We start from the raw sequence: 25,333 nt of genomic DNA, 5'->3' as shown, positions 1-25,333 counted from the left end.
AAAATTTCAACGTGGCTCATTGTAAAGAACTCCTTATGGGGAATTGGTGTTGTTAACGATGACTTCATTGGTGCCTTAATTATGACGTCATAATTTGACAGGGACAACGCTTTGCTGATCAGTTTGAAATTTATTGAGCGTGATCCATGCAACAATTATATTATAGAATATAAATTTATGATGTAATCGCTCATGTGGTCTGGCAGCCATATTAGATCAAAGAAAAAAAAACCCTTCAAAAACAGAAGAGTTGGCTCGCACCATGTTGACTGCACAGGAAATATTATATGAATACCATCGAGATGGAAAATGGTTTGGTCTGGTATCCAATGTCAACTCTGGAGCTGGGATTGCAATAGCTCATTCCCACGTTCAATGTCTAAATGATCAACCCTAACCCTAGACAAATCACTGGCCCTCTGGGCAGTGTCATCAAGACATGCATTACATCAACAGGTTATAGTCAGGTTCACTATGTCAATAAATTATATTTCGTTCAAAATCATGGTAGATTAGCAAACCTATACATTTTTGGAAAGGTTACAGCATAAGGAAACTAAAAATCAATGTTTACATTTGGAGAGATACCTGTATGGCGGCCATTTTGGATTTTCAAAATGGCCACTGTAAAATACATATTTTGTTCTATTTCTGCCTCTAATTACCCTAAAAACTTTTTAAAATATACTAAACCTATATTTTCAGGGACAAGGAATCCAATGAAAGTATCAAATTAGTGCTATGGGGAATCGAATGGTAAGACACGAATCAAAGGTTTTGAATTGCAAAATACTGTCTTTATATTCGCGATAAGTTGCATAATCAAATACACGTTATCATTTTGTACAGGCAGATAATAACATCAAAATGTGTCACAATAATTCATATCACCAAACATACACAGGCAGTCAGCAAAATCATATATACACATGCAGTCAGTATCACAGGCAGTCAATGACAAAATATACACAGGCAGTCAATGGCATCAAACATACACGATTACAGAATATGCCATTTAGAGTTCGTCATCACTGTCCTGTGTGTCGTATCCGACAATATAGTCCGCATCGTTTTCACAGTCCGTTCCACACAAGCAAAGGTCGGTCAAATTGATTGGCAAATCGAATTGGTCGAATGGTCGATCGAATCGAATTCGATGAATCGAATCGATCGAATTGGTCGAATGAAGCGATTGGTCGAATGGTCGAATTGGTCGAATGGAATTGGTCGATTGGTCGAATTGGTCGAATCGAATTGGTCGGAATTGGCAAATGTAAACATTGATTTTCAGATTTTCCATGTAATAACGTTTCCAAAAATGTATAGGTTTGCTAATCTACCATGATTTTGAACGAAAAAACATAGTGAACCTGACTATTAGCTATGTGTTTATTTTCTCTCCAACCATTACGTTTCTCATAGAAATTGAATTGGGCCATGAAGGTGTCCGGACTTGGTTTCCTTTCAGGATTTACCAGCTGAAGAGCCCTGCCCGGGGTGGAGCACATGCGGACCTGCAGAAAAACAACCATTCTATTTTAAGACCTTCTGCACTATTAGTATTAGTCTTGGAGTAAAAAAAAGTTTTCACAGACGAGTACACCCGCTCACTTCGGGGGCGGCAGGAAAGGTCATTCCTCTGGGAAATATAGATTACAGCAGATCGATGGCCGGGCCTCGAGAACATTGAGAGGGGGAGGGGATGTGTTCATTTACCAAGTTTCTTGTAGAGTGCTCTCCAAGGGGCTTAAGCATTCGAGCAAGCACTCCATTCAAAACCGTTAAGCTGTAACTATTCAAGCTCCATTCAAAACCATTAAGCTGTAACTATTCAAGCTCCATTCAAAACCATTAAGCTGTAACGATTCAAACTCCATTCAAAACCGTTAAGCTGTAACAATTCAAACTCCATTCAAAACCATCAAGCTGTAACTATTCAAACTCCATTCAAAACCGAGTGGTTTGGCAAGCGCTAGCTAGCTGCTTGGTAACCGAACACACGTTGGGTTGCCTCCCTTTCAGTTTAGTGTTAAACAGCAGTAGCGACTGTTTCAAAAGACCGCCACAAAAAACGCCACGTTAGCAGCAGGGTCATGATTTCACCTTTGTGGGGTATATAGATTACAGTAGATCTTCGCTCAGTTCCGTAAGTAAAATTTGCCTCACAGATGTGAGGATTCCTCCAAATTTCTATCAGTTTAGTGTTAAACAGTATTACCAACTGTTTAAAAAGGTAATCATATGTGTTTGTAGTTTCTAATATTTTTACTTCTGGTAGAGGTGCTCCCATGAAAATGGAACGATAAGCTATTAATAGATGTTGACATGTGTTTGTTCAAGGAGGAAACACCCTTTGGGGAGGGGAAGATATCAGTATTAATTTTGTTTTGTAATAACATCAATATTAAGCTTTTGGTATTAGAAGCATCCTTGGAAAAACGCCACGATAAAGCTATCTTAACACGGATATACACCCCAACATGCAACCCCATTGGCAGGGAAAACCCCCTTGGGGAGGGGGGCAAATGAATGCACTACAACCTTCATTATATAACCCTTGGTCATCCTGTCAAGTTTGCTTGAGATTGGATAAGTAACGACGGAATGTATTGGCATCAAAAATTCATCAGACAGACGGACACACATGGCATATTTTAGTATGATTAAATCACACAGGAATAAAGACACAACAGACAAACTACCATCTGATGATAATCCACCCGTGGTTTCTGCTAACATGCTCCCTAACAAAGCACGCCATCACAGGAGGCCACAGGCCTATCAAGCTTTGCAATAGTTGCCAACCTAGGCTTGTTTATCCGTGCTCTATCCTTTTAATATGCTGAGCATCAAACAAGGAAGCAGCACGTACCATTTTCAAAGTATTTGGTATGACTCGGCCAGGATTCAAACCGCCGACCTCCGAGACTCAGAGCGGAAGCTCAAACAATTAATTACGTCACCAAGTCTGGTTTGAATTTTCTTGAAAAATTCCTACAATAAATTTTGTTTTTTAATATTACAAAAAAAACTATACATCAAGATATATTGTTGAAATGTTTATTTCAAGAAACAAAAAGCATTGTGGCAGCCATACGTATTGGGTCACTGCTATTCCAGGTTGATAAAAGAAATTAAAAAATAAAAGACCAAAGAAAATGTACCCATGGTACCAAAACATGCGTGTTGTTCCATGTTGCCGCCATTCACATATTTATGACCCTTGACAGCTTCTGCACACGATTCAGCAATAGGTCTCCCTTTTTTATCGTCTCCTGGTATTGCCAGTTTTTGCTATCTGGCCTAGATGGGGAACACGGTGACAAAACAAAGCAAACATCAAACAGTTTTACATTTGAAACAAAATCCAGCCACAGAGTCATTCCATACAGGAAGTACATTTTTATAAGCTAATTATATCTTTCGGCTTCACAATTCTTCAATAACCCTAAATTACGAAGAAAATAAAAATGGCTGGCAAAGCAAGGCCAAATAGGTAAATTGTGGAGGCGTAACATCTTATGTAATACTTTTGGTTCGTCTTACTTGCGCATCGGATCCTAAGGAAAGGAACATGATAAGGAAACTACGCAAAATTCATAAAATTGATTTCCATTCACCTGTTAGTTTCCACAATGCCGTTCACCTTGTCTATCTTGCAGTGCAGCCGCCCTGCAGCAATGAATCGTGACAGTTCTCTGTGTGGATGAAGGAGCAGGTGTGAATTGACAACTCTTTAAAAAAAAAAAAAAAACTGATATTTATTGTTATAAAGCACGTCCAAATGAGTTGGGAATAAGGAAACCAAGAACAAGCAACAAATGAATGAATAAAGATAACTAAAGTATGATGATTTAAGCATCCTAAATTGCATGAGCTCTCTCTTGGAACTCATCATGACAGTCATATATGTGAACATGTGACACTCAAATACATGACAACGCATCGTTTTGTTTACGGAGTTTGTTGGCTGGTGTGAACTCCAAGCCATTTTGGGGTTTTTTGCTCTTGTACGCAGAGCCTTCTTGATGTAGGAGGGCAAACATTTTGGTTGTGCTTTACATAATCATGAAAGTAGAGATTTTGTGCCTTTGCGAGAAGAGGGGAGGGGAAGGCCAGGGGCAAAATACAACATCATAGCTGTAAGCAATGCATCCCCTTTGGGCTGATCCAGTGCCAAAAATTGTTTTCATACATAGGGTTATAGCAAAGCTTTGTCGATAATTTTAGTCGATACAAATAGAATGTGGACAACCCAGATGTGTGAAATAGTATAAAGGCCAACACCGACGACTTGCATAGGTTTGACGAAATCTCCAAGCTCGCATGCAAAGCCAGATCCAGAATGCACGCTATTGTGGAAGTCCTAGGGACGACTCAACTACTTACGATGTAAAAAGCCAATTGCCAAGGAATTTCAGCTGCTCCCCATTTGTGTCATTTAAAGGTAGGAAGATCCTAAGCCTGGTGTTGGCTTATCAGTTAGGGTGCCGGCTTGGGATCCTAGGATCCTGGGTTCGAATCCCGGTCGATTGCTGAATTAACGCCAGGGGGGTTGACTCAGCCTGTCATCCTTCCGAGGTCGGCAAATTGAGTACCAGCTTGCTGGGATGAATGATCCCGGTGTGTACCCCGATTTAGAAGATGTACACCGTATCCCTTCGCATCGTAAGAGGCGACCAAGGGTTGGCGTCAGGAAGGGCATCCAGTCATAAAAAACATTGCCTCAAACAGGGAACCATGATTGTCATGGGGCCCGCAAGGCTAACCCCCGCTCTAGCGGGGAAAAATGGCCCTAAAAACGATCATTCATTCAAAGGTAGGAAGATCACCATATGTGGAGGTTCAGCAGCGTACTGCTCTAGAAATACAAGAGCGATTACAAAATAAACTAGAGCAACGCCATCACAAATCTCCATGCTTCCCACCTAAAGCAAAGTTGAAAGATGGCAAAAACATTCCACCAGGATTGTCCTAATATCAAATTTGAAGTTAAAATATTTTTCCTCATTTTGACCCTTTTGACTACAAGGACCCATCCCCTGGGGGCAAATCCAATAAATTGTAACATATTTCATGCGTCCCGTCCCGTCCCCCCCCCCCCCCTCCCCACTTTTGATTGCACATGAAGTTTCATTTAACAATGTTTTAAAATGTGCCCATAATTGCACTTTCCAGTATTTGACCTTTTGATCCTGCTCCAGGAAGAGGGGCCAAAAATGACACTGCTCTTGCACCTTTGTGCCATGTGTTGATCATAACGACCAAGTTTGGTGCATTCATCACTTCACTCTTTCATTCCCCTTTTCTCCCGCCTCTGGAACAAACTCCCCCCCACCCCCCCCTTCAATCCCACGCCCCCACCAGGTCTTTAAAACAGCTGTTCACCACCATCTCTTATCTTCCCCCATCCAAAACCTTGATCTTTTCTACCCCCGCTAATTCACCCCAGATCCACTTTTTTGAAATTCCAACTTCTTTCCTGGAAGTCCTTGCAATGTCCATGTGTTTTATACCTCTCACACCTCACCCAAAGCCCTCCGCCTCCCACATTTCTCCCGATGTCCCTGCTCTCAAATGTTGTGTTTGTGTCCTTCCCCATCTTGTCTGCCGCTCCCCTTATTTTGTGTTTTGTGTGTCGGTTTGACTTTTTGTGTGATTAATGTTCGCTCTTTCACGAGCCTCGATATTGTATACAAAAAAAAAAAAGAAAAAAAAAAAAGAAGAAGAATTTCTGCCCAGCACAACCGTTGAGTAGGACATCGCATGATGGACAGATAGTGATGATTACGATATAATATCCTCCCCCCCCACTCCCCCACCCCCAGTTTTTTCTAAAAACGTGGGGATAATTAATATTTCTAACATTGACGTGTGAATTTAACAGTGCTAAATCCCCACCTCTCCCCAGCCCCTCCCCCCCCCCGCCCCCCTCCCCAAAACCCATAATCTATAAGTGGAACAACAAAGAGAAAAAGCAGGTAAACTTCCCAACCAAGTGCATAAGTGTATGTTTCTCACTGATCCACAAAGTCGACGCTGGTTCCGAAGGCATCGGCCATGTAGGAGAGTGCAAGTGATCGGTACGATTCCAAAAGCTGCGAGTACACCAGGATGCGCATCTCCCTCGCATAGTATCGGTAATGGGGTGCGAACAGTCGGTCACACTTCATCCTCTGCTCCACCGCAGCTGCTCATCACAACACGCGTTTGAGCGCATCAGGGTCAAATGGGTTTCCAGCAAGCTGTTATTATTCCCAAAGCATTAAAAAATGTTTAACATCACTGGCTCGTTCCATCTCCCGAAAAATCACAGCAATCACAGGTTGGAAGAAAAAGTATTGAATATAGGAAGTGTCTTCTGAATCGAATCCATGAGAAACAGGAATGAAAGAAAGTGAAGAAGAAGATGAAGGAGGAAGAGTTCTTGCTTTCATTTAAATTGAAACCGCCACATCTATCGTCACCTTACTCAACTATATCATACTATTTGCAGATTGCACAGCATCTGATTGCTAACGCTGCCAATTTTGTAACGGGGGGGGGGGGGGAGGGGGCGGTGGAGGGGTTACCGTTATTGCCTGATTATGATAATAGTTAACGGCCAGACGCAGGCACACCACGACTGAGCTCCTTTTGTATATTCGATGTAGAATACAGTACTCGTATAATCAGGATGAACAGTGTTACATTAAATTTTTGTAACAATTAAAATTACTTGGCAAAAATGTACCCTTTGCAGTGTACTTGGAATTAAAATAAAGGGTGAAACCGATGGTAATAATAACAAGACCGAAAGTCGAACAGCGACGCAGCGGGGCTTGTAAAATATTATAAACCACAAACACACATGATTAGCTTTTCAAACAGTCGCTAATGCTGTTTATAACATTAAACAAAGAAATTTGGAGGAATCCCGACATTGGTGAGGTAAGTTTTACTTGCAGAACTGAGCGAAGATCTACTGTAATCTATATACCCCACAAGGGTTGGGTAAATAACATGACCCTTCCTGCCACTAAAGTGGCCTTTTGAAACCCACCAATTAAGTTTTTGTTTTGAAAACCACCAATGAAACCCACTTTTCCTGCTGTTTAACATGAAATCGAAAGGGAAGACGACCAGGGTGTTCTCATTTACCAAGCACATAGCTCATCAAGCAGCGCTTGCCAAGCCAGCCATTCCTTAACGGTTTTGAATGGAGTGCTTGCTCGAATGCTTAAACCAAATGGCAATCTCTCCACAAGAAATTTGGTAAATAAACACACCCAATGTTTTTGAGACCCGACCATAGATCGACTGCAATCTATATACCCCAAAGAGGAATGACCCTTCCTGTTGCTCACATAGTGAGCGTATGCACTAGGAAATTAAAATGTTGGTCGGTGGAGTCAACCGTCGTACGCCGTAATGACATCATAGACGTAATGACGTAGCGTGACGGACGGACACAAAACTGCCGCTACTTTAATATATGGAAGATGAATTAGATGATATACTTTAACCTCCAGTAACTTTGCAGTCACTACGAAGGGATTAGTGTTACAATTAGATTTACGATAATATTAACGTTACGTTATCTATTTCGAAAATGATATTACTATAAAAAACGGAGGCGAATTACTTACCTCCGCGGTTATTAGTACCGTACACCGCTTATCATCAATTCATGAACCATACACTGCTACAATCCATTAGCTTTGCATTCACAACATTGGGATTATAGTGTTACGGTCATATTTGCTATATTATTATTATTACGAAAACCAAACTACTGAAACGATACACTACTGTATTAAGAAACCTGGGCTGGATTTGTCCAAAGTGGCCTGAAGGTGAGGCATAAAGCCTAAAGCCTATACCTACGGTGTTGTTGGAAGAGCCGTAACGCTTATGCTTTCGATATTTGATGGTCATTTTAACAATCGGTTTGTTTGTGTTTCACACTGAATGAAAAAATGTAAAGGTAGAGCATGGCGATTGTGATGCATGACAGGTTCGACGATATGTTCGGCCTGAACGAAATTGAAATCAAAATGGCGGTGTGCGGAGCCAGCCACCGTCCCGCCGTAATGACATCAGACGAAATCGCATCAGACGACAACACCGTCATGTGACCAGATCCTCAGCTCTGATTGATATACGTTTAGGGGACATACATACATACATACAGACTGACTGACTGAGTGACTAACTAACACTGCGCTAGACAGTTTTGCCCTATGTGCTACGCTGTAAAAATCACAATCTTCGCATTTCTCCATACATATACCCAACATCAACTCATCTCGTGAATGGAATTCCTTCTTTCCTATCAAAATGCAAAGTACATCCACCCTCTTCTTACTTGCATCTACCAATATTCCTCCTTCTGATATATTTTCTTTCATCCCATCCCTTCTCCATTGTGAATGCGATGTGCTCGTGAAAGTCCACCCATTCCACCCATTCCTTCACAATTTTCACTCATGTAGTTTCGTACCGAGCGCTTGAAAAAATTCCGCGTAGTGGCACTCGTACAAGGAGAACAGGAACCTCCGAATGTCAGGTAAACCATGCAGAACCTCCAGGATCTCAGCACCCTTTATCACCTGAGGTGCAGAACGTCAGGAAGCAATCACTAAACACTAAATCTTAAACCGTACATCAGTGAATGCAAGTTTGAATATGGTGCTTTGCTAGGGATGTGAACACGAATGATGCACACAAAGCGCCAGAAGAGTAGCACATCACAAACATCATCAAGATGATAGTTTATATAAAAGTGCACATGGGAGTGCAATGGGCCTTAAGAATACAAAAAATATATTGACACCTGAAAGACATCAAAACTGTAATTCGGCGACGATGTTTTACTGAGCAATTATTTTTTCCAACAACTTCTTAGTCTTCTCCTCCTTCTCTTCCCATCATAAGTGGTGAGGGCCAATGGTACCACGCTTCTGTCCTACCTTGACCACGATACTCCTCCACTCCCATCTGTCCTCAGCCAACTCACTCCACTCTCCAACCATCCTCACCTTACTGATACCCTTCCTCACACAACCCTCCCATCTCAATCGCCATATACAGTACCTCCTTTCCTCCTACCTTGCTCCCTCAAACTATCTCCTTGAAAATAAAATGGCCAATTCAGTCGTTTCCAGTGCATTGCGTAACTCACGATCTGCCCCCCCCCCCCCTTTTTTTTTTCTTTTTTCTTTTTACTTCAATGATGATTCAAAATGTTGCGCCAATGTGCGAATAGTCTCACAGCATTGTCTCTGCACAAATTTCCAACAAACGATAAATATCGCTTTTGGACGATAGAGCTTTGAACAACACAGGTGCGTTCCAAAGCAGCCATCCCAGGTCACGTGTAAATGTTTACTCTCTTGCAAAGCTGATGCCTGGATAGTTCAAAGCGAACATGCACTTTTTACAAAATCTTAAAAGAAGAGATCAAGCCTTCTTATATTTATCTAAGGTATTCTACTGCAAGTATGCAGGTGTCCTTTCGGTGTGGTAATGCCTTCCAGAAATACACACATCTTGAGGAGACGTCATTCATTATTATAGGACGTGTCATAATCCACAATCTCTGGTGTTGGGCTAGCGGCTAGGGTGCCGGCTTAGGATCCAAGGATCCTGGGTTCGAATCCCGGTCGATCGCTGAATTAACGCCAGGGGGGGTTGACTCAGCCTGTCATCCTTCCGAGGTCGGCTAATTGAGTACCAGTTCACTGGTAATTCCCTGTTTGTCGTTAAAGGCGGCAAAAAGGGTTGGCGTCAGGAAGGGCATCCGGCCGTAAAACATTGCTTCAAATAGGGGACCGAAAAACAACAACAACCACGGTTCCCGAAAAAGGCCAACCCCCGCTTTGCGGGGAAAAATGGCCTCTAAAGGTGGTTTTTATAGGACGTGTAGGATGTGTCATTCCAGAAGCTGCCATTCCATGACAAATGCTTTTACACCTTCATCACTTCGAAACCTGATGCCACTCAGATGCTCAAGTATTCCGAAGAGATGGAGCGGCTAAAGGGCATTAGCACAATATATATTTTTAATCAAAGGAAGTTGCTTGGTATGTGTATAACGAAGCCGTTTACGATGAACTCAGCATAAAATACAGGTAATGAAGCTATAATCCACAATTATTTTTTTTCCTCTGTAAATTGACTTTCGGAAAAAATTACATGGCCACACTAACAGAAGTGATACAGACCTACCGAATAGCTTCAGCATCAAGCATCCACTTGCATACAACTCAGTGCGGAGAGGTGTTCCTGCGAGGAAGGGTACGATGGATACAGGAAGCGGGGTTTGAGACCTTGGCCTCTTGCGAGTTAAGGCACTCGGCCTTTGCACGATGGGTATAAATCATGACTCCATCCTTGAACTTGAACAGACGAGGTGCAAGCACCAGAAACGGACTTGAGCAACTCGCTACATTTTAGAGGGTGGTGAGAATCCCGAAATAATGGACCTCAAGTGAACCCAATGTTTAGGTATGGTTTGTCTGAAAGCCGATACACAACAATTGCAAGCTACAGAGAGAGAGTGCAGATTCTCATCAGTTGGTTTGGTTTTCCAAGTGAAAAAGGCAAGGCATTTTCTTACGATTGCCTCACATCAGAGATGGAATGTTGAACACAGGATAGCTGAAGGTGTGAAGGGATGAACTGAAGAAGGAAATAGAGGACAATGTTGTGAAAAGAGACCGTTTTCAAAGATGAAGAGAAAGTAGAACAATCTGTGGAAAAACGCAGAATGTAGGCCAGACCAATTTCCTGGATTACACCACCAGGTGCAGCGGTGACTTGGCAGTTCCCTGAAGACAGCCAGACACACAGCCATTTTCAAGAGAAGATGATCAGAAGAACCATAGGTTGTTGTCTGAAGAACCATAGGAATAGTAGGAGAGGTCGGAACAGTGAAGGTTTGACAATCAGGTCTATCAAAGTCGAAGCCATTAAAATTAAATGGATAGATTTTGAATCCAACAGACTGGGTGGGGCACATTTTGTTAAAGATTCAGATTCGGCACCATGGGAAGCAATTTTATCATCGACCGTGGGACGGCTGGATTGGCGGCAGTTGTAGTCAACACCGACTAGGAAAAGAGAGATGGGCCTGGCGGAGATTTATATTTTGAAGTTAGCCGAGAGGATCGCATACACAGTCATCACAGTTAAGAGCATTAAACCAAATGCTGAACCAATACATTGTTGGTGAGACAACTTGGATCCAGAGGTAATAGGTCAGGATTGATATGGAAAAGGTGTTCTGGGGAAGGAAGCCAGTGACACACTGCAATGCGGCCGCCAGCACAATGAAGGTGTCCATCAAAGCAGTACAATGAATAACCAGAAAGAGAAAAGAGGACAGCTAAAGGATGTCCTGCGAGAAAAGAATTCATCAGAAGGATGACACCTGGAGATGACATAACCAACTCGAGAGTAACATTAACAAAGTTGGAGTATACTGCTTTGTTACTGTTTACCGAGTTCACTGCTTGGACCTTTACTGCTTGACAGACTATGTTTAACTGGGTGAGTGGAAGGAGAGTAGATCAGAAGGAGGTGATCAGTTATGATAAAAACAAAAAGTGCAAGTTAACCGTCAACTTCCCCAATTCCACGAGGTAAAGGCTCAAGAACAAATGGCATGTAACAAGTTGAAGCAGATTTTAATCACTCACTACTTTCTTCTTTAAAATGTGCAACGAGAGACTACAAACAATCAAAAAGGTGAAAATGAAAAACCTCATGAATGATGTAAACTACATGTACAACCTAGAAGTGTTTTGCATCAAAACATTACCTCTCATGCACCTTCAAAGCTTTCCAGAGCTCATCACAAATGGCGAGCGATCGCTCGCACGGATCCGATACTGTACTCGCTTTGCATTTGTTTGGGTGAGTAATTTTTGCTTGTGGTTTTTTTTATTGTAAAGACAGTCAAGGTTTGTGGAAGACCTGGCACACTGAAGAGATCAGGATGCAACAGTACCAAAGGCTAAAGGATGAAGTTTACTTCTTCTTTAGCCTTCAAAGGCGAAAGTTTACTTTAAAACAGCTGTTCACCACCATCTCTTATCTTCCCCCATCCATAACCTTGATCTTTTCTACCCCCACTAATTCACCCCAGATCCACCTTGTTTGAAATTCCAACTTCTTTCCTGGAAATCCTGGCAGTGTCCATATGTTTATACCTCTCCCACCGCCCCCCCCCCCCCTTCACATGCCTCCCCCCCAAAACCCTCTCCCTCCCACAGATCTCTCGATGTCTCCATGTCTCTCGGTCCCTGCTCTCAAATGTTGTGTTTGTGTCCTTCCCCCTCTCTCCCCATCTTGTCGACCGCTCCCGATGTTATTTGTTTTATGTGTCTGTTTGTCTTTCTGTGCGATTAATGTTCGCTCTTTCACAAGCCTCGATCTTGTATACAAAAAAAAAAAAAAAAGGAACAGTAGAGAGAGAGGGGGGGGAGGAAGGAGGGATACTATTAGCAGAGTTGAAGGACAAGATAGAGGGAGACTAGGACAAACAATGGGGATGGGAAGGAATTGGGGGGGAGGAGGGGAACAGGAAAGGACATGTGGGATGGACAAGATGGATACAGAAGGAAACTCTCAGGAAGGAAAAACTGAAAATTTGGAAGGAGGGCTTGGCGAGTTAACGAGGGTAGAAAATATCATGGTTTTGGTTCGGGGATGATCTGAGAATGTGGTGAACAAGCGTATTGAAGACTTGGAGGGATTATCTCCCCTTTGCCTTCCCAGCCCACACATTAATTGAGTAGCCCGTCCAAGACATGAAGTCTTGGGAGCCTTTAGTCCCTCTACTCTCAAAATGCACCATCAAATTGTCTGTGTACATTCATTATTTCACGAATGTTCTGTAATGATTTCTTTCGTTATTACTCCTGTATTCATCATTACTTTGGTTTCAAGTTAACAAGTAAACTCCTGTGAATTTACAAGATCATTTGATCATTTACTTTTTGATCAGATAGTTTGATCACGACTAGATCGTTTACCTTTTGCTTATTAGCTTTATTGCTTATATGGAGTTACTTCCGCTTAAATTTAATCACTCTTCTGCTCGTCTAGGAGAAAATTTGAGTAATCACTTAATGCTGGTCAGAGCAGGAATTTGTAATTTGTTCATGGTGCTGGCGATCCCTCTGCTGGATAGGGAGGAATTTGTAATTTGTTCATGATGCTTGTGATCCCTCTACTGGATAGGGAGGAATTTGTAATTTGTTCATGGTGCTGGCGATCCCTCTGCTGGATAGGGAGGAATTTGTAATTTGTTCATGGTGCTGGCGATCCCTCTGCTGGATAGGGAGGAATTTGTAATTTGTTCATGGTGCTGGCGATCCCTCTGCTGGATAGGGAGGAATTTGTAATTTGTTCGCGGTGCCGGAGAAAGCTCCCCTACTCTTCGTGAAGGGCAAAAATGGGGTCTTTAACGTTCACCAACTAATGCCAGCAGACGGGACACCCAGTTTAACGTCCATCTGAGAGACAGCATAAACACTGACAAATCACCCTGCCTGTGAAACACCGGACTGACCGTTTGCGGCTGGGTCGGGATTCAAACCCAGACTAGACGCGGCTTAGAGGAGGGTGTGCGTACCTCTAGTCTAGGCCATCCTGTCAGCCGCTTCCCATAATATACACAAAGAATTAAGTTAAGCACCCCCCCCCGTTTTTTCACAACCTCGCACATTACAAGTTTGTTGTCGTCAAAACAGTGTAATATACCCATGATATTGCTATATTTTCTGGAGAAGTGATATTATGGTCACATAAAAACATAACAATCATGCCGTTTTCAATATTTTATTCTGAATAATTTAAGGTGAAAATTTTTGGGAATTTTAGGCATATTTCCACCTCAATTTAAGTATGGAGCTATAGGTCCATCACGGACAGTGTGGATGACGTTTATGTTTTCTAACGTACAGTCATTGTTCTGAGAAGACCTCTAGCGATCTTTGCGTCAATAACGTGTGTAGGACCCACGTGATCGGATCACTGACTCAACCCTACGTCTCATAGACCCTGTAAGCCGTCGTATGCGTTGCTGTGGCAGGTTGAACCCCCTCGAGCACGTTTGGGACATGTCGGGACGACAAATTGCGAAGATGGTCCCTCCAATAGCCAATCTGGATGAATTGGAACGTGCATTACATCGGGAATGGAACAACCTGCCACAGCAACGCATACGACGGCTTACAGGGTCTATGAGACGTAGGGTTGAGTCAGTGATCCGATCACGTGGGTCCTACACACGTTATTGACGCAAAGATCGCTAGAGGTCTTCTCAGAACAATGACTGTACGTTAGAAAACATAAACGTCATCCACACTGTCCGTGATGGACCTATAGCTCCATACTTAAATTGAGGTGAAAATATGCCTAAAATTCCCAAAAAATTTCACCTTAAATTATTCAGAATAAAATATTGAAAACGGCATGATTGTTATGTTTTTATGTGACCATAATATCACTTCTCCAGAAAATATAGCAATATCATGGGTATATTACACTGTTTTGATGACAACAAACTTGTAATGTGCGAGGTTGTAAAAAAACGGGGGGGGTGCTTAACTTAATTCTTTGTGTATAGAAAGCAATAATTTATACACACAGAAGTACAATTATATTTCACGCATAAATATTAAAAGTACAAGGGAATAAAGCTGAGGCAATGCATTACACAACTTTATTTGGAAACCTATACCATGCACAAATATCGAGTACAGGTAGCCAACATACTCACCTTTTCACGGAGTTCAGGCCGGGCGAGAGCGATCATGCAAACATAGACAGTGTATGTGACAAAGGTCTTGTAATCCATCAGCTCATATGACGTGAAGGTGGAGACCGTGTCCAGGAACAGTTCTGCTGCACTCTTGAAATCGCGAATGGCAAGAGAGTAAAGACCTTGGTAGACTTTCAATCGATTGCGTCGATCCCAATCACCTCCTTCCTCGATGAGACTAGCAGTGGGGAGGTTTGGACACGACAGACGAGTCAAAGCTCAAGGTTACTCAAGAGGCTTTGACTTGACAATACACGATTCAACAAACTTCAATTCATCATAATTATATAATGCACAATGCAATTATACACAATGTAAACTGTTACGTCGGCTTTTGAATGGAAAACCAAATGCTCTAAAATGCAAATCCCAATTTCAAAAATCTCATTGTATGGGGTTAAGTGCCTTGAGCAGTTTTAAAAGTTATGCATTCCAAGTTGACAACAGACATATTTAATTGAATAGAACAAGTCAACATAAAATTGAGGAATCGTGAGGTTTATTGCAGAAGATAGTGGATTAATCCGATAGGGAGGATAAATGTTTGATAGATATTAAAACAGGTTTTTGCTGCTATTTGTAAGCTAATATCACCAGGGATGTATTAAAATCACCAGGGATGTACATATCACCATCGATGTAATATATATCACCATAGATGTGTGAATATCACTTGTTGAACTAAGATTGCCAGGGATGTACTAATAGCACTAGTGAAACTAATATCACCATGGATGTGCAAATATCACTTGTTAAACTAGAACAGCACTCGGTAGAGCACGTACCTCCGTCAGGCTGAACAGCTTGTTTTGTATCCCAACCATAGGCCGGATCTGGATTCGGACCTGAACCAAAATCTAAACGACTTGTTCTTGTCACCTAACAAACACATCCACCTAGTTTTGTCATGAGTCATACATAAGATCTTGAGATATTGTGCTATGAATCGGTTTTATCCCCATCACTCAATGGTGAAGAATCACTTGAAAATTAAATAACTCTCGTATTCGAATCCATATTCAGATCTTCACCAAAATCGAATCGATTAGTCCTGGTCACACACACAACTTGTCCAACAAGTTTTGTCCAAATCCGTCAGCAACTTTTTGAGATATCCTGTTATATATAGTTTTTGACCCTGTCTTCCAATAGTGAAGAATCACTTTAAAAATTCAACTAGCCGGATCCAAATCCGGATCTCCACCAAAATCGAATCATTTCGTCCGTGTCACATACGCTACATCTCTGCCAAATCTCGTCCAAATCCGTCCACAACTTTTTGAGATATCTTTTTCACAGACAAACAGACAAACAAACAAACAAAAAAAACACTCATAAAGCGGCACTTGGAAAAACAGAACAAAGTAGAATGGCACTCAGAGCATCCTTTTGACCTCAAAAATAATTAGTGGTTTTATTCAGTGACCTGATATGCAAATAGTCTGCAAAGTTTAAGTTAATCAGAGAAAAATTTACAATTTCATAAATTTGGCCTATGTTGACCTTTTGGCCTATGTTGACCTCAAAAATAGTTGGTGGTTGAATTCAGTTAGCTGATATGAAAATCCTTTTCAAATTTCAAGTCAATCGGATAAAAATTTGGAATTGTTGTTGACCTTTAGCCGATGTTGACCTGAAAAATATATAGGATTGTCGGACCACGAACTCTACCATTTGGTGAAGTTTCGTGAAGATCGGTTTAAAATTGTGACCTGTAGGCAAGTATAAGTGAGCGGACAGACAAACACACACACACACACAAACCAGAGTGATCAACATCCTTCTCCAAAATTGTTATTTTTTTGCCAAGTAACAAACAGAAAGACAGATGGACAGACAGAGGTGAAAACATAACCTCCATTCACCTTTGGTGGCGGAGGTAACTAATATCACGAGGGATGTACATATCACCATCGATGTAATATATTGTTGCGGATTTGTAATTGTTGTAAATATCACCCTCTGTAAGTGTAATGAATTCTTGTAAATATCTCCGTTTTGTGTGTAAAGGTCAAAGGTCGTCCTCTTAGTTACTCCATATACATACACGTAGGCCACCATATACCCTCCTAAATAGTTATTTCCTTATTATGTGTATTAGTATCAGGTTGTGTTTCCCATTAGTTGACTCTACATTGCACCGAATTCAGATAAGACAGAATCCCTTTTCAAGTCTCCCCCAATCCTCTCAGTGCATTGGGCGGTTTTCTTCACCCCAAACTCCATTACGCACGCGGTCAAGCCCACGAACAAGGGCGTTGCCCGCCCCTCGTCATCGGAAGGTGGAGCCAGCGAGCTCCCACCAGCCAATCAGGGCTGGTGAGATACCATCACGGGCGTGGCGCGGGTTGATCTAAAAGCGCGTTATAAAAGCGCCCGCGCATGCCTTTTTGAGAGTGCGTAAGAGTCCAGTTGAGGAGAAGCAGAGAGAGGGATTTGAGGGAGGTGCGCTGGACCAGAGGCAGATTCTGCGGAATAGGAAAAGAGCGTCGGAGACGCAGGAGGCGGAGGACGCGTGAGACAGCTGCCGGTGTGAAACCAAATACGTGGAGCTGCCGGCTCCTCGCTGCCAGCCCGAAGCGGAGCTGTGTTTGCCGGGTTTTCGCCTCGACCCCAAAAGCGCGGATCGGAGCGTGCGCTTGGAGCTGGACCTCGACGCCTACCATCTGCCTGGACCCTCTTCTGCCGTCCCAAACCATTCCTGCCATTCCATCCTTTTGTGGACGTGAGTTTGTTTTGTGTGTCTTGTCCCTGGGTATAAGTTAAGCCTGTTTAGATAAGTTAGTATTTGCACTGTGTCTTCTGGTCCTTCCATCCTTTCTGTCTTTATTTTCTTATCCTTCCTTCTCCTTGGTTTCTTTTGATTGTGCACATAATATTAGTAATAAATTATATTTGTATTTCCTACCTTCGTTCTTCTTCTTCATGATTTCCCAATTGAATACCTGTGGCACGATTTGGCCAACGAATGAGAATCGGGTCTAGTTCTCGTTAATGGTTCGTGCCGCGGTTGCTAAACCGCTCGGCAATTAACATCTGTCCGCGGTTGCAAACGAGGTTGCGCACCTGCCTCTCCGGAGGGAGCTTGTGCAACTTCAGGACTCACGTCGGTCAGTCAAAAACAAAAGGGGATTAATCCCCCCTCGATAAGGGGAAAAGAGGCCGATGGAGAGATCCGCAACAATATATATCACCATGGATGTGTGAATATCACTTGTTACACTAATATCACCAGGGATGTACAAATACCACTTGTTAAAGGTACAACAACAACAACAACATGCATTTTAAAGGCCATTTTCCCTGCTAGAGCGGGGGTTAGCCTTGCGGTCCCCATGACAATCTTCTCCATTTTGCCCTATTTTCTGCATCTCTCCTTGTCAACCCCCTTGTTAAAGGTAGAAACAGTAAAAAAAAATTATCTTGCATCTCTCTGTGAATGCGTCATTCATCAGTGTGAAAACATTTTGTTGTGAAAACATTTTGATGTGAAAACATTTTGTTACCTAGGAGACATGCTGAATGGAGAAGGTGGATCAGACTCGGCAACGGTTGCTAGAGTGAGATGTGCATGGAAGAAGTTTCAGGAACTGAGTGGCGTGCTGACGAGGAGGGGAGTGTCGTTGAAGCTGAAGGGAAAGGGGTATGCTGCATGTGTGAGAAGTGTTATGATTTATGGGAGCGAGACATGGGTAATGAACGTAGAGCAGCAACGAAGGCTGGAAAGGGGTGGAAATGCGAATGGTTCGGTGGATGTGCGGAGTATCATTGAGAGAGAGGAAGACAAATGATGAATTGTGAAAGATGATGGGAATAGAGCCTGTGATTGATGCTGGGAAGAGGAACAGGTTGAGAGGGTTTGGTCAGGTGTTGAGTTAGGAGGAAAGTGACTGGTCGAGAAGAGTGATGGAAATGAATGGAGAAGGAAGTAGAGGATGGGGAAGACCGAGAAAGACTTGGCTAAAGATGGTGGAAGAAGAAATGCGGGCAAGGGGGTTAACAAGGAGAGATGCCGAAAATAGGGCAAAATGGAGAAGATTGTCATGGGGACCGCAAGGCTAACCCCCGCTCTAGCAGGGAAAATGGCCTTTAAATGCCTGTTGTCGTTGTTGTTGTCTCTGTGAATGCTCACTCAGGACGAGATTCAATACAATTTCCAAAATTCAGAGCCAGTGTACTGCTAAACTGCAGGTTTGTGTTCCGATTCATGTTCTAGTGCTAAAAACATATAATTCAATTGAAATCAAGTAGTCCCTCGATCATAGCCTCATGTTTGCAGACAGACAGAGAGAACAAATTGCTTCACCCCTCTTTGTGCTTTGCATGTGGGGTAACAATGGTACAAAAGAGTATTGGTTAATACTTGGCAAAAAATGTGAAAATGGCCCAACTGCACATTTCACTTTGACCATTAAAGCATAAACTTTCGCAAAATTCTTCACAAAATCTAAATTTTCCCATTCACATATTGCAAATCATATTTGGCACTTTTGGACCAATTCATGCAAGACGTTAAAGCAAGTTTGAGTTATTTTGTGACTTTTCTGGTTTTGGTATCTGATGTTCTTTAAAAATCATGTGATGTAAATAACAATTTCACCACTTGCAGCATCTACATCCATCCATCCATGTGATATGTGCACAACGTGGTGGCAACGAAACTGTTTTAGCTGATGGGTTACCCTAACTCGTTAATTAGCCACCTTTATTAAAAACATGGATTTTGAACGATCGGGAATCGAAGAATCATTGAATGGTCATTAATAATCTACCGGGAAGAAAAGCATATTATGAATGAACCAGAGTGACTCAAATGGATTTGATTCAAATGACAATAACGAGCATGGAAAGGGTATTATTCTCACCTCTTTGCCTTTTCTATGTTGCGTGTGACGAGGTCACTGTCCATATAAAAAAGACCGATGCGAATCAGGTAAAACACTATATCCAGACGATGTCCAAGTGCAACCGTTTTGTCAAAGGTTTTCCTGAAGGCAGTGAGGCAACGCTCCTATATGAGGAGAGAAGCATAATTGAACACAAGGAAAGAGAGTCGGATGCAGTGAGGCAGAAGGTGGCTGAGAATTATTTTTTAAAGCAAATACCTTTACGGATGCAGGAACTACTGTTACAAAATGTCAAATTAACTGGAAAAGTGTCAAACTAAAGTTTTTGTCCCACCAAACATACAAACAAAATCTGACTCTCCAGCCACTCCACTCCAGGCAACCAACCATGATAACTCCCCCATTTTGTTTTTCTCCAATGTTGAATGTTTGTTCAGTTATTCTCGATTAAACACAGTGCTTTCCCTTTAATACATCAATATCAATTCATATTCTGAGCTGGTACACCTGCTTTGATGCTTTCAAACTTATAAAATGCTAACAAATGGCTAAAACTGCAACAGTTTTTAAATGTCGATGATATAAGATCAGAAAAAAAAGAGATCAGCATTAACATAATATCAAAGATTCAAAGGGCAGGTGACATGTTTCTGTATATTTGCATTAATGACAATCAGTGCTCAAATGTGACACCACCACATCCAGCATTTACATCCACCCTCACACTGGTCCCCTTATAATATAAATCACACTGGACCCCATATAATATATTTTTGAAAAAAATCATACTGAACCCTCCCCCCCCCCCCCCCCCCCCCATTGTGCACAAATCACATGGATGGATGGATGGATGGATGTAGATGCTGCAAGTGGTAAAATTTTTATGCAATATAAATGCATACATACAGGTAGTGGACAAAAAAAAAAAAAAAAAAAATGGAAGTAGCTGGGAAACAAAAGATGAAAATTTTAACTGGACACGGACACGGACACGGACACGCACACGTGGTAGGTAATTAATTTTTTTTATGGCTGATGGGTTACCCCATTGGTACCAAAGGTGAGGCCCAGCTGACTACAATATATGCTATGTTTGTGGTTTAAGAGTAACATTCCACTTGGCTACTGAAGAGGCTTACCTGAGAAAATAGAGAAAATTCTGTTTGGCCTTAACCCTGCTTCAATGTCTGAATTCTCCACAAATAAATTTTCATCCGAATCCAGCTTAATCACATTCTCAATCGCTATTTTGCTGGTGACATCCTTTTTCATTTTACTATTCCCAGGCTTTTTGAAAACCAACACCAAAAAATATTAATAAATAAATAAATAAACGCATGGGGGAGGAGAGGATATCGTTTTAGCTCCGTCTGTCTCGCTTGTCTGTCCGTCTGTCCATCTGTCACACTATCTCCTCTGAAACAGTTGGGCAGAAATTCACCAAACTTGGTCGTTATGATCACCACATGGTGAGAAGGAGCAAGAGCAGTATCGTTTTTGGCCTCACCCCCTTGGGTGCGGTCCCCAAAAAATGCAATTGCGGGCATATTTTTAAACATCCGTTAATTAAACTTTGTACATGCAATCAACATTGGGAGATGCATGAAATATGTAACAATTTTCTGGGATGAGATCCCCCAGTTTACAATGGTTCACCATCATGCTCTGTCTAGTTGGGATTGTAAATTGAAAGGGGGTGGGGGTGAGGGAAGAGGGAATCAAATGTTTTGTTTTTTTATGTTTAACATTGTGATTAATGACTGACTTTCCATCCAATTTCTCCTGTTATTAGTCCCCTACCCGGTGTACACCGGAGGGGACTATAGGTTTGCACTCCGTCCGTCCGTCACGCAAAGAACAGTTTTCCGGACTTTTTTCTAAACTCTTAATGCTAATGATTTCAAACTTGGTACATGGTTTCCTCATGATAAGTTACAGATCAAGTTCGAACTTCACGACGTTTCGATCATTTTTGACAAAGTTATGGCACTTTGAACTTTGGTAATTTCCCCAACAGTTTTCCGGATGACAGACTGCCGGTAGGGGACATATATTGCAGCGCAATACTCAGAATGCTTGTTATTCTGACCGCTTTGTTGTCAAAGCCCAGATCACCTTGGCTATTGTAAGGGAGCAGCCTCAACAAAAGCAGAATATGGCTGTTCGCACAGTACTAATTTCTCTCTCAAAATAATTGGACCACCATTTTCACAGTACCCGATATTGATTCCACCAGGGAATATTTTCACAAAAGCCAACTTTCTCCCATGTACTCGTTTATCCCAATCCACATCAAGCTACCCGATCCATCCTCTAAGCCCTGATACACCAAATCCTCTGAAGAGGCAGTTGCAGTCAATCAGCTTGCTTTGTCAACATGGAAAGCTAACCCAACTGAGGGTAACTTTCGTTCATTACATAAGGCTCGCAACAAGTGCGTGTCTATCCCGAGGCAAGCCAGGAAACACCATCTTGCAAATCTCAAGTTTGAACTCTCCAAAAAAAAAAAAAACTCCTTCCTCCAAGTCATAGTGGTGCCTTGTCAGGTCCATCTCTGATGTATGCTCCCCCTCCATCTGTCATTCCCTCCCACACCTCAAACATCTTAAATGAAAATTCTGCTCAAGATAATGCAGAATGTCGAAATTCTGTCTTTGCCTCAAAATCTCATGCGCCCAACGCATCCCGCTCTGTCCCCATATTTCCCCCCTCAAACCCAATTTCTAATTGCCTCTGTCATTCTCACCCGAGTAGGTAGAGAAAGATCTGTCTGGCCTTTACCCTGCTTCAGTGACAGGCCCCTCACACCCTCCTATCTCCTTCCTTAACAATCATCTTGAATAAATTCAATCACTCAAATGTTTGGGCCTCACTATCAGCTATGATCTGGTTGAATGAAGCCATTAACTTTTGTAAGTCATGGTAACCGAGTAAAATTTGTACTTTATGGTCTGGTAGCTTGTGGATTCACCAATGGGTATTCACTAGCCACCAGAAGTCTATGCAATGGAAGCACGAGGACTTCTAGCCTCAAGTTTTTAACATATCATGTGCCTTCGGTACAGTCTGGCACCCCGCTCTGCTCACCAAACTCTCCTCCTATGGTATCCATGGAAATCTCCACGCATGTCTTGCTGACGTCCTCTCTGGTCGTAGTCAACGTGTGGCCCTGAATGGATTTCTCTCATCTCCCCTTCCTGTTCAGGCTGGAGTTCCCCATGGCAGTGTTCTGGGCCCTGTGCTTTTTTTTGGTTTTCATCAATGATCTCTCCGACTCTGGAAAATCCTCTCTATCACTTTGCTAATGACTCCACTCTCTGCCGCTCCATACCTCATACCTCAGATCGGCAGTCTGCAACCCCCTCACGCTCTGCAGACCTGGACAAAATCACAGACAGGTCAAACAAGTGGAACATGTCTTTCAATCCTGACAAATCTCACACTCTTACGATGTCTCTCCAAAAAGACTGACTGGACAACCCTGCAATCTACTTTCTGAATAATCCGCTCCAAGAAGTTCTGTCGCTCAAGCTTTTGGGTCTCACTATCTGCCAAGATATTTCCTGGGAAACGACATTTCCAAGCTGGCCTCCAAAGCCAGTCGCTGACTGTGCATCCTCCGTCGTGCGAAGTCCTTCCTTCGCACACCTGATCTCCTCACCACATACAAGGCTTTCCTCCGCAGCTTGATGGAATACTGTTCCCCCTCTGGGCTGGTGCTCCTGCCTCACACCGAGCTCGGCTTCATGCTGTTGAAACCAAAGTTTTCAGAATCATTGGAATCTCGCGCGATGAAGCCAACTCCGAGGGCCTTTCACTCACTCACCGCAGGCAGGTTGGTGGTCTTTGTCTTCTACCGACTCCTCTCCGGCCTAGCTCTCCCAGCTCTGTCTGTGCTCTATCCCCCCAAATATTCCTACAGGTCGCACAATATCTGCCAGCAACCCTCTTACGGTTACAACAACAACATGCATTTTAAAGGCCATTTTCCCTGCTAGAGCGGGGGTTAGCCTTGCGGTCCCCATGACAATCTTCTCCATTTTGCCCTATTTTCTGCATCTCTCCTTGTTAACCCCCTTGCCCGCATTTCTTCTTCCACCATCTTTAGCCAAGTCTTTCTCGGTCTTCCCCGTCTTCTACTTCCTTCTACATTCATTTCCATCACTCTTCTCAACCAGTCACTTTCATCCTTCCTCAACACATGACCAAACCATCTCAACCTGTTCCTCTTCACAGCATCAATCACAGGCTCTATTCCCATCATCTTTCACAATTCATCATTTGTCTTCCTCTCTCTCAACGATACTCCGCACATCTGTCGAACCATTCGCATTTCCACCCTTTCCAACCTTCGTTGCTGCTCTACATTCATTACCCATGTCTCGCTCCCATAAATCATAACACTTCTCACACATGCAGCATACACCTTTCCCTTCAGCTTCAACGACACTCCCCTCATCATCAGCACGCCACTCAATTCCCGAAACTTCTTCCATGCACATCTCACTCGAGCAACCGTTGCCGAGTCTGATCCACCTTCTCCATTCAGCATGTCTCCGAGGTAGCAAAATGTTTTCACACCTTCCAGCTTCACGCCATCTCCAAGATCCAACTCAACATTTCCTCCATCTGCAGCTCCCTCTGTGCACACCTTACATTTGAATGTAGCTGCCACACTGGTTAATGACCCTCTCAGACCACTACATTTTTGATGAACCCACTCAGCGCACATTGTACAATGAATGGAGTTCACTCTGACACCCTTCCTACACACAGCACAGGGCCACTTCCCAGTTCTTTCCACCTCACCACATGCTTTACCACTTGCCACCACCTTCGTCTTTCCGATATTCACCTTCAGACATTTTGTCTCCATACATTCCTTCCACGTGTTCATCTTTTCCTTCAGTCCATCCATACTTTCCGCAATCAACACCAGATCATCTGCATACAACAACTCCCACGGTAAACCCTCCTTTACGTTCTGAGCCAGCACCTCCATCACAGCTACAAATAGTGGTGGACTTAGTACCAACCCCTGATGCACTCCCACCTTCACCTCAAACTCACCACTGTTCCCGTCCTTCGTCCTTACAGCTGTGCGCGCTCTTTTGTACATTGCCCTCTTACGGTTAAACTGCCAAAATCAAGACTCTCTGCTCACCTTCACTCTTTCATTCCTCTTTTCTCCCGCCAATGGAACAAATTCCCTCACTCTCTTCAATCCCACTCTTCCCTCCAGGTCTTTAAAACAGCTGTTCACCACCATCTCTTATCTTCCCCCATCCAAAACCTTGATATTTTCTACCCCCGTTAATTCACCCCAGATCCACTTTTTAGAAATTCCGACTTCTTTCCTGGAGTCCAAGCAGTGTCCATATGTTTTATACCTCTCCCACCCACCCGCCTCCCCCTTCCCATGCCTCCTGCACCCCCCAAGCCCTCTCCCTCCCATAGATCTCCCGATGTCACTGTTCTCTGCTGTTGTACTTGTGTGCTTCCCCCTCTCTCCCAATCTCGTCTCCCGCTCCCTTTATCATATGTTTTATGTGTCAGTTTGTTCTTTTGTGATTAAAGTTAGCTCTTACACGAGCCTCGATCTCGTATACAAAAAAGAAAAAAAAAAGTGTAATCAGCCAAGATCATCAATCTCACAGCTGGCAAGATCATGATA

At 42.7% G+C, this 25,333-nt stretch overlaps 1 protein-coding gene across 1 annotated transcript in view; it reads right to left on the bottom strand.

Annotated features, from left to right (window-relative positions):
- Nucleotides 1–3,046: 3,046 nt before the first annotated feature.
- Nucleotides 3,047–25,333, bottom strand: part of PSMD6 (proteasome 26S subunit, non-ATPase 6) — a 66,094-nt gene continuing 43,807 nt past the window's right edge. Inside the window, exons 4-9 of the mRNA XM_068097653.2 lie at nucleotides 19,678–19,823; nucleotides 14,771–14,990; nucleotides 8,483–8,591; nucleotides 6,022–6,190; nucleotides 3,621–3,698; nucleotides 3,047–3,303 (exon numbers count right to left, since the gene is read on the bottom strand). Coding sequence (XP_067953754.1) covers nucleotides 3,207–3,303; nucleotides 3,621–3,698; nucleotides 6,022–6,190; nucleotides 8,483–8,591; nucleotides 14,771–14,990; nucleotides 19,678–19,823 — 819 coding nt within the window. The 3' untranslated portion in view covers nucleotides 3,047–3,206. The remainder of the gene's footprint in view (nucleotides 3,304–3,620; nucleotides 3,699–6,021; nucleotides 6,191–8,482; nucleotides 8,592–14,770; nucleotides 14,991–19,677; nucleotides 19,824–25,333) is intronic.

Source organism: Myxine glutinosa, chromosome 4 (assembly GCF_964187855.1).
Source record: "Myxine glutinosa chromosome 4, kmMyxGlut1.1, whole genome shotgun sequence".
NCBI lineage: Eukaryota > Metazoa > Chordata > Myxini > Myxiniformes > Myxinidae > Myxine > Myxine glutinosa.
Note: the sequence above shows the minus strand (reverse complement) of the source record. Positions and strands in the feature narration are given on the sequence as shown.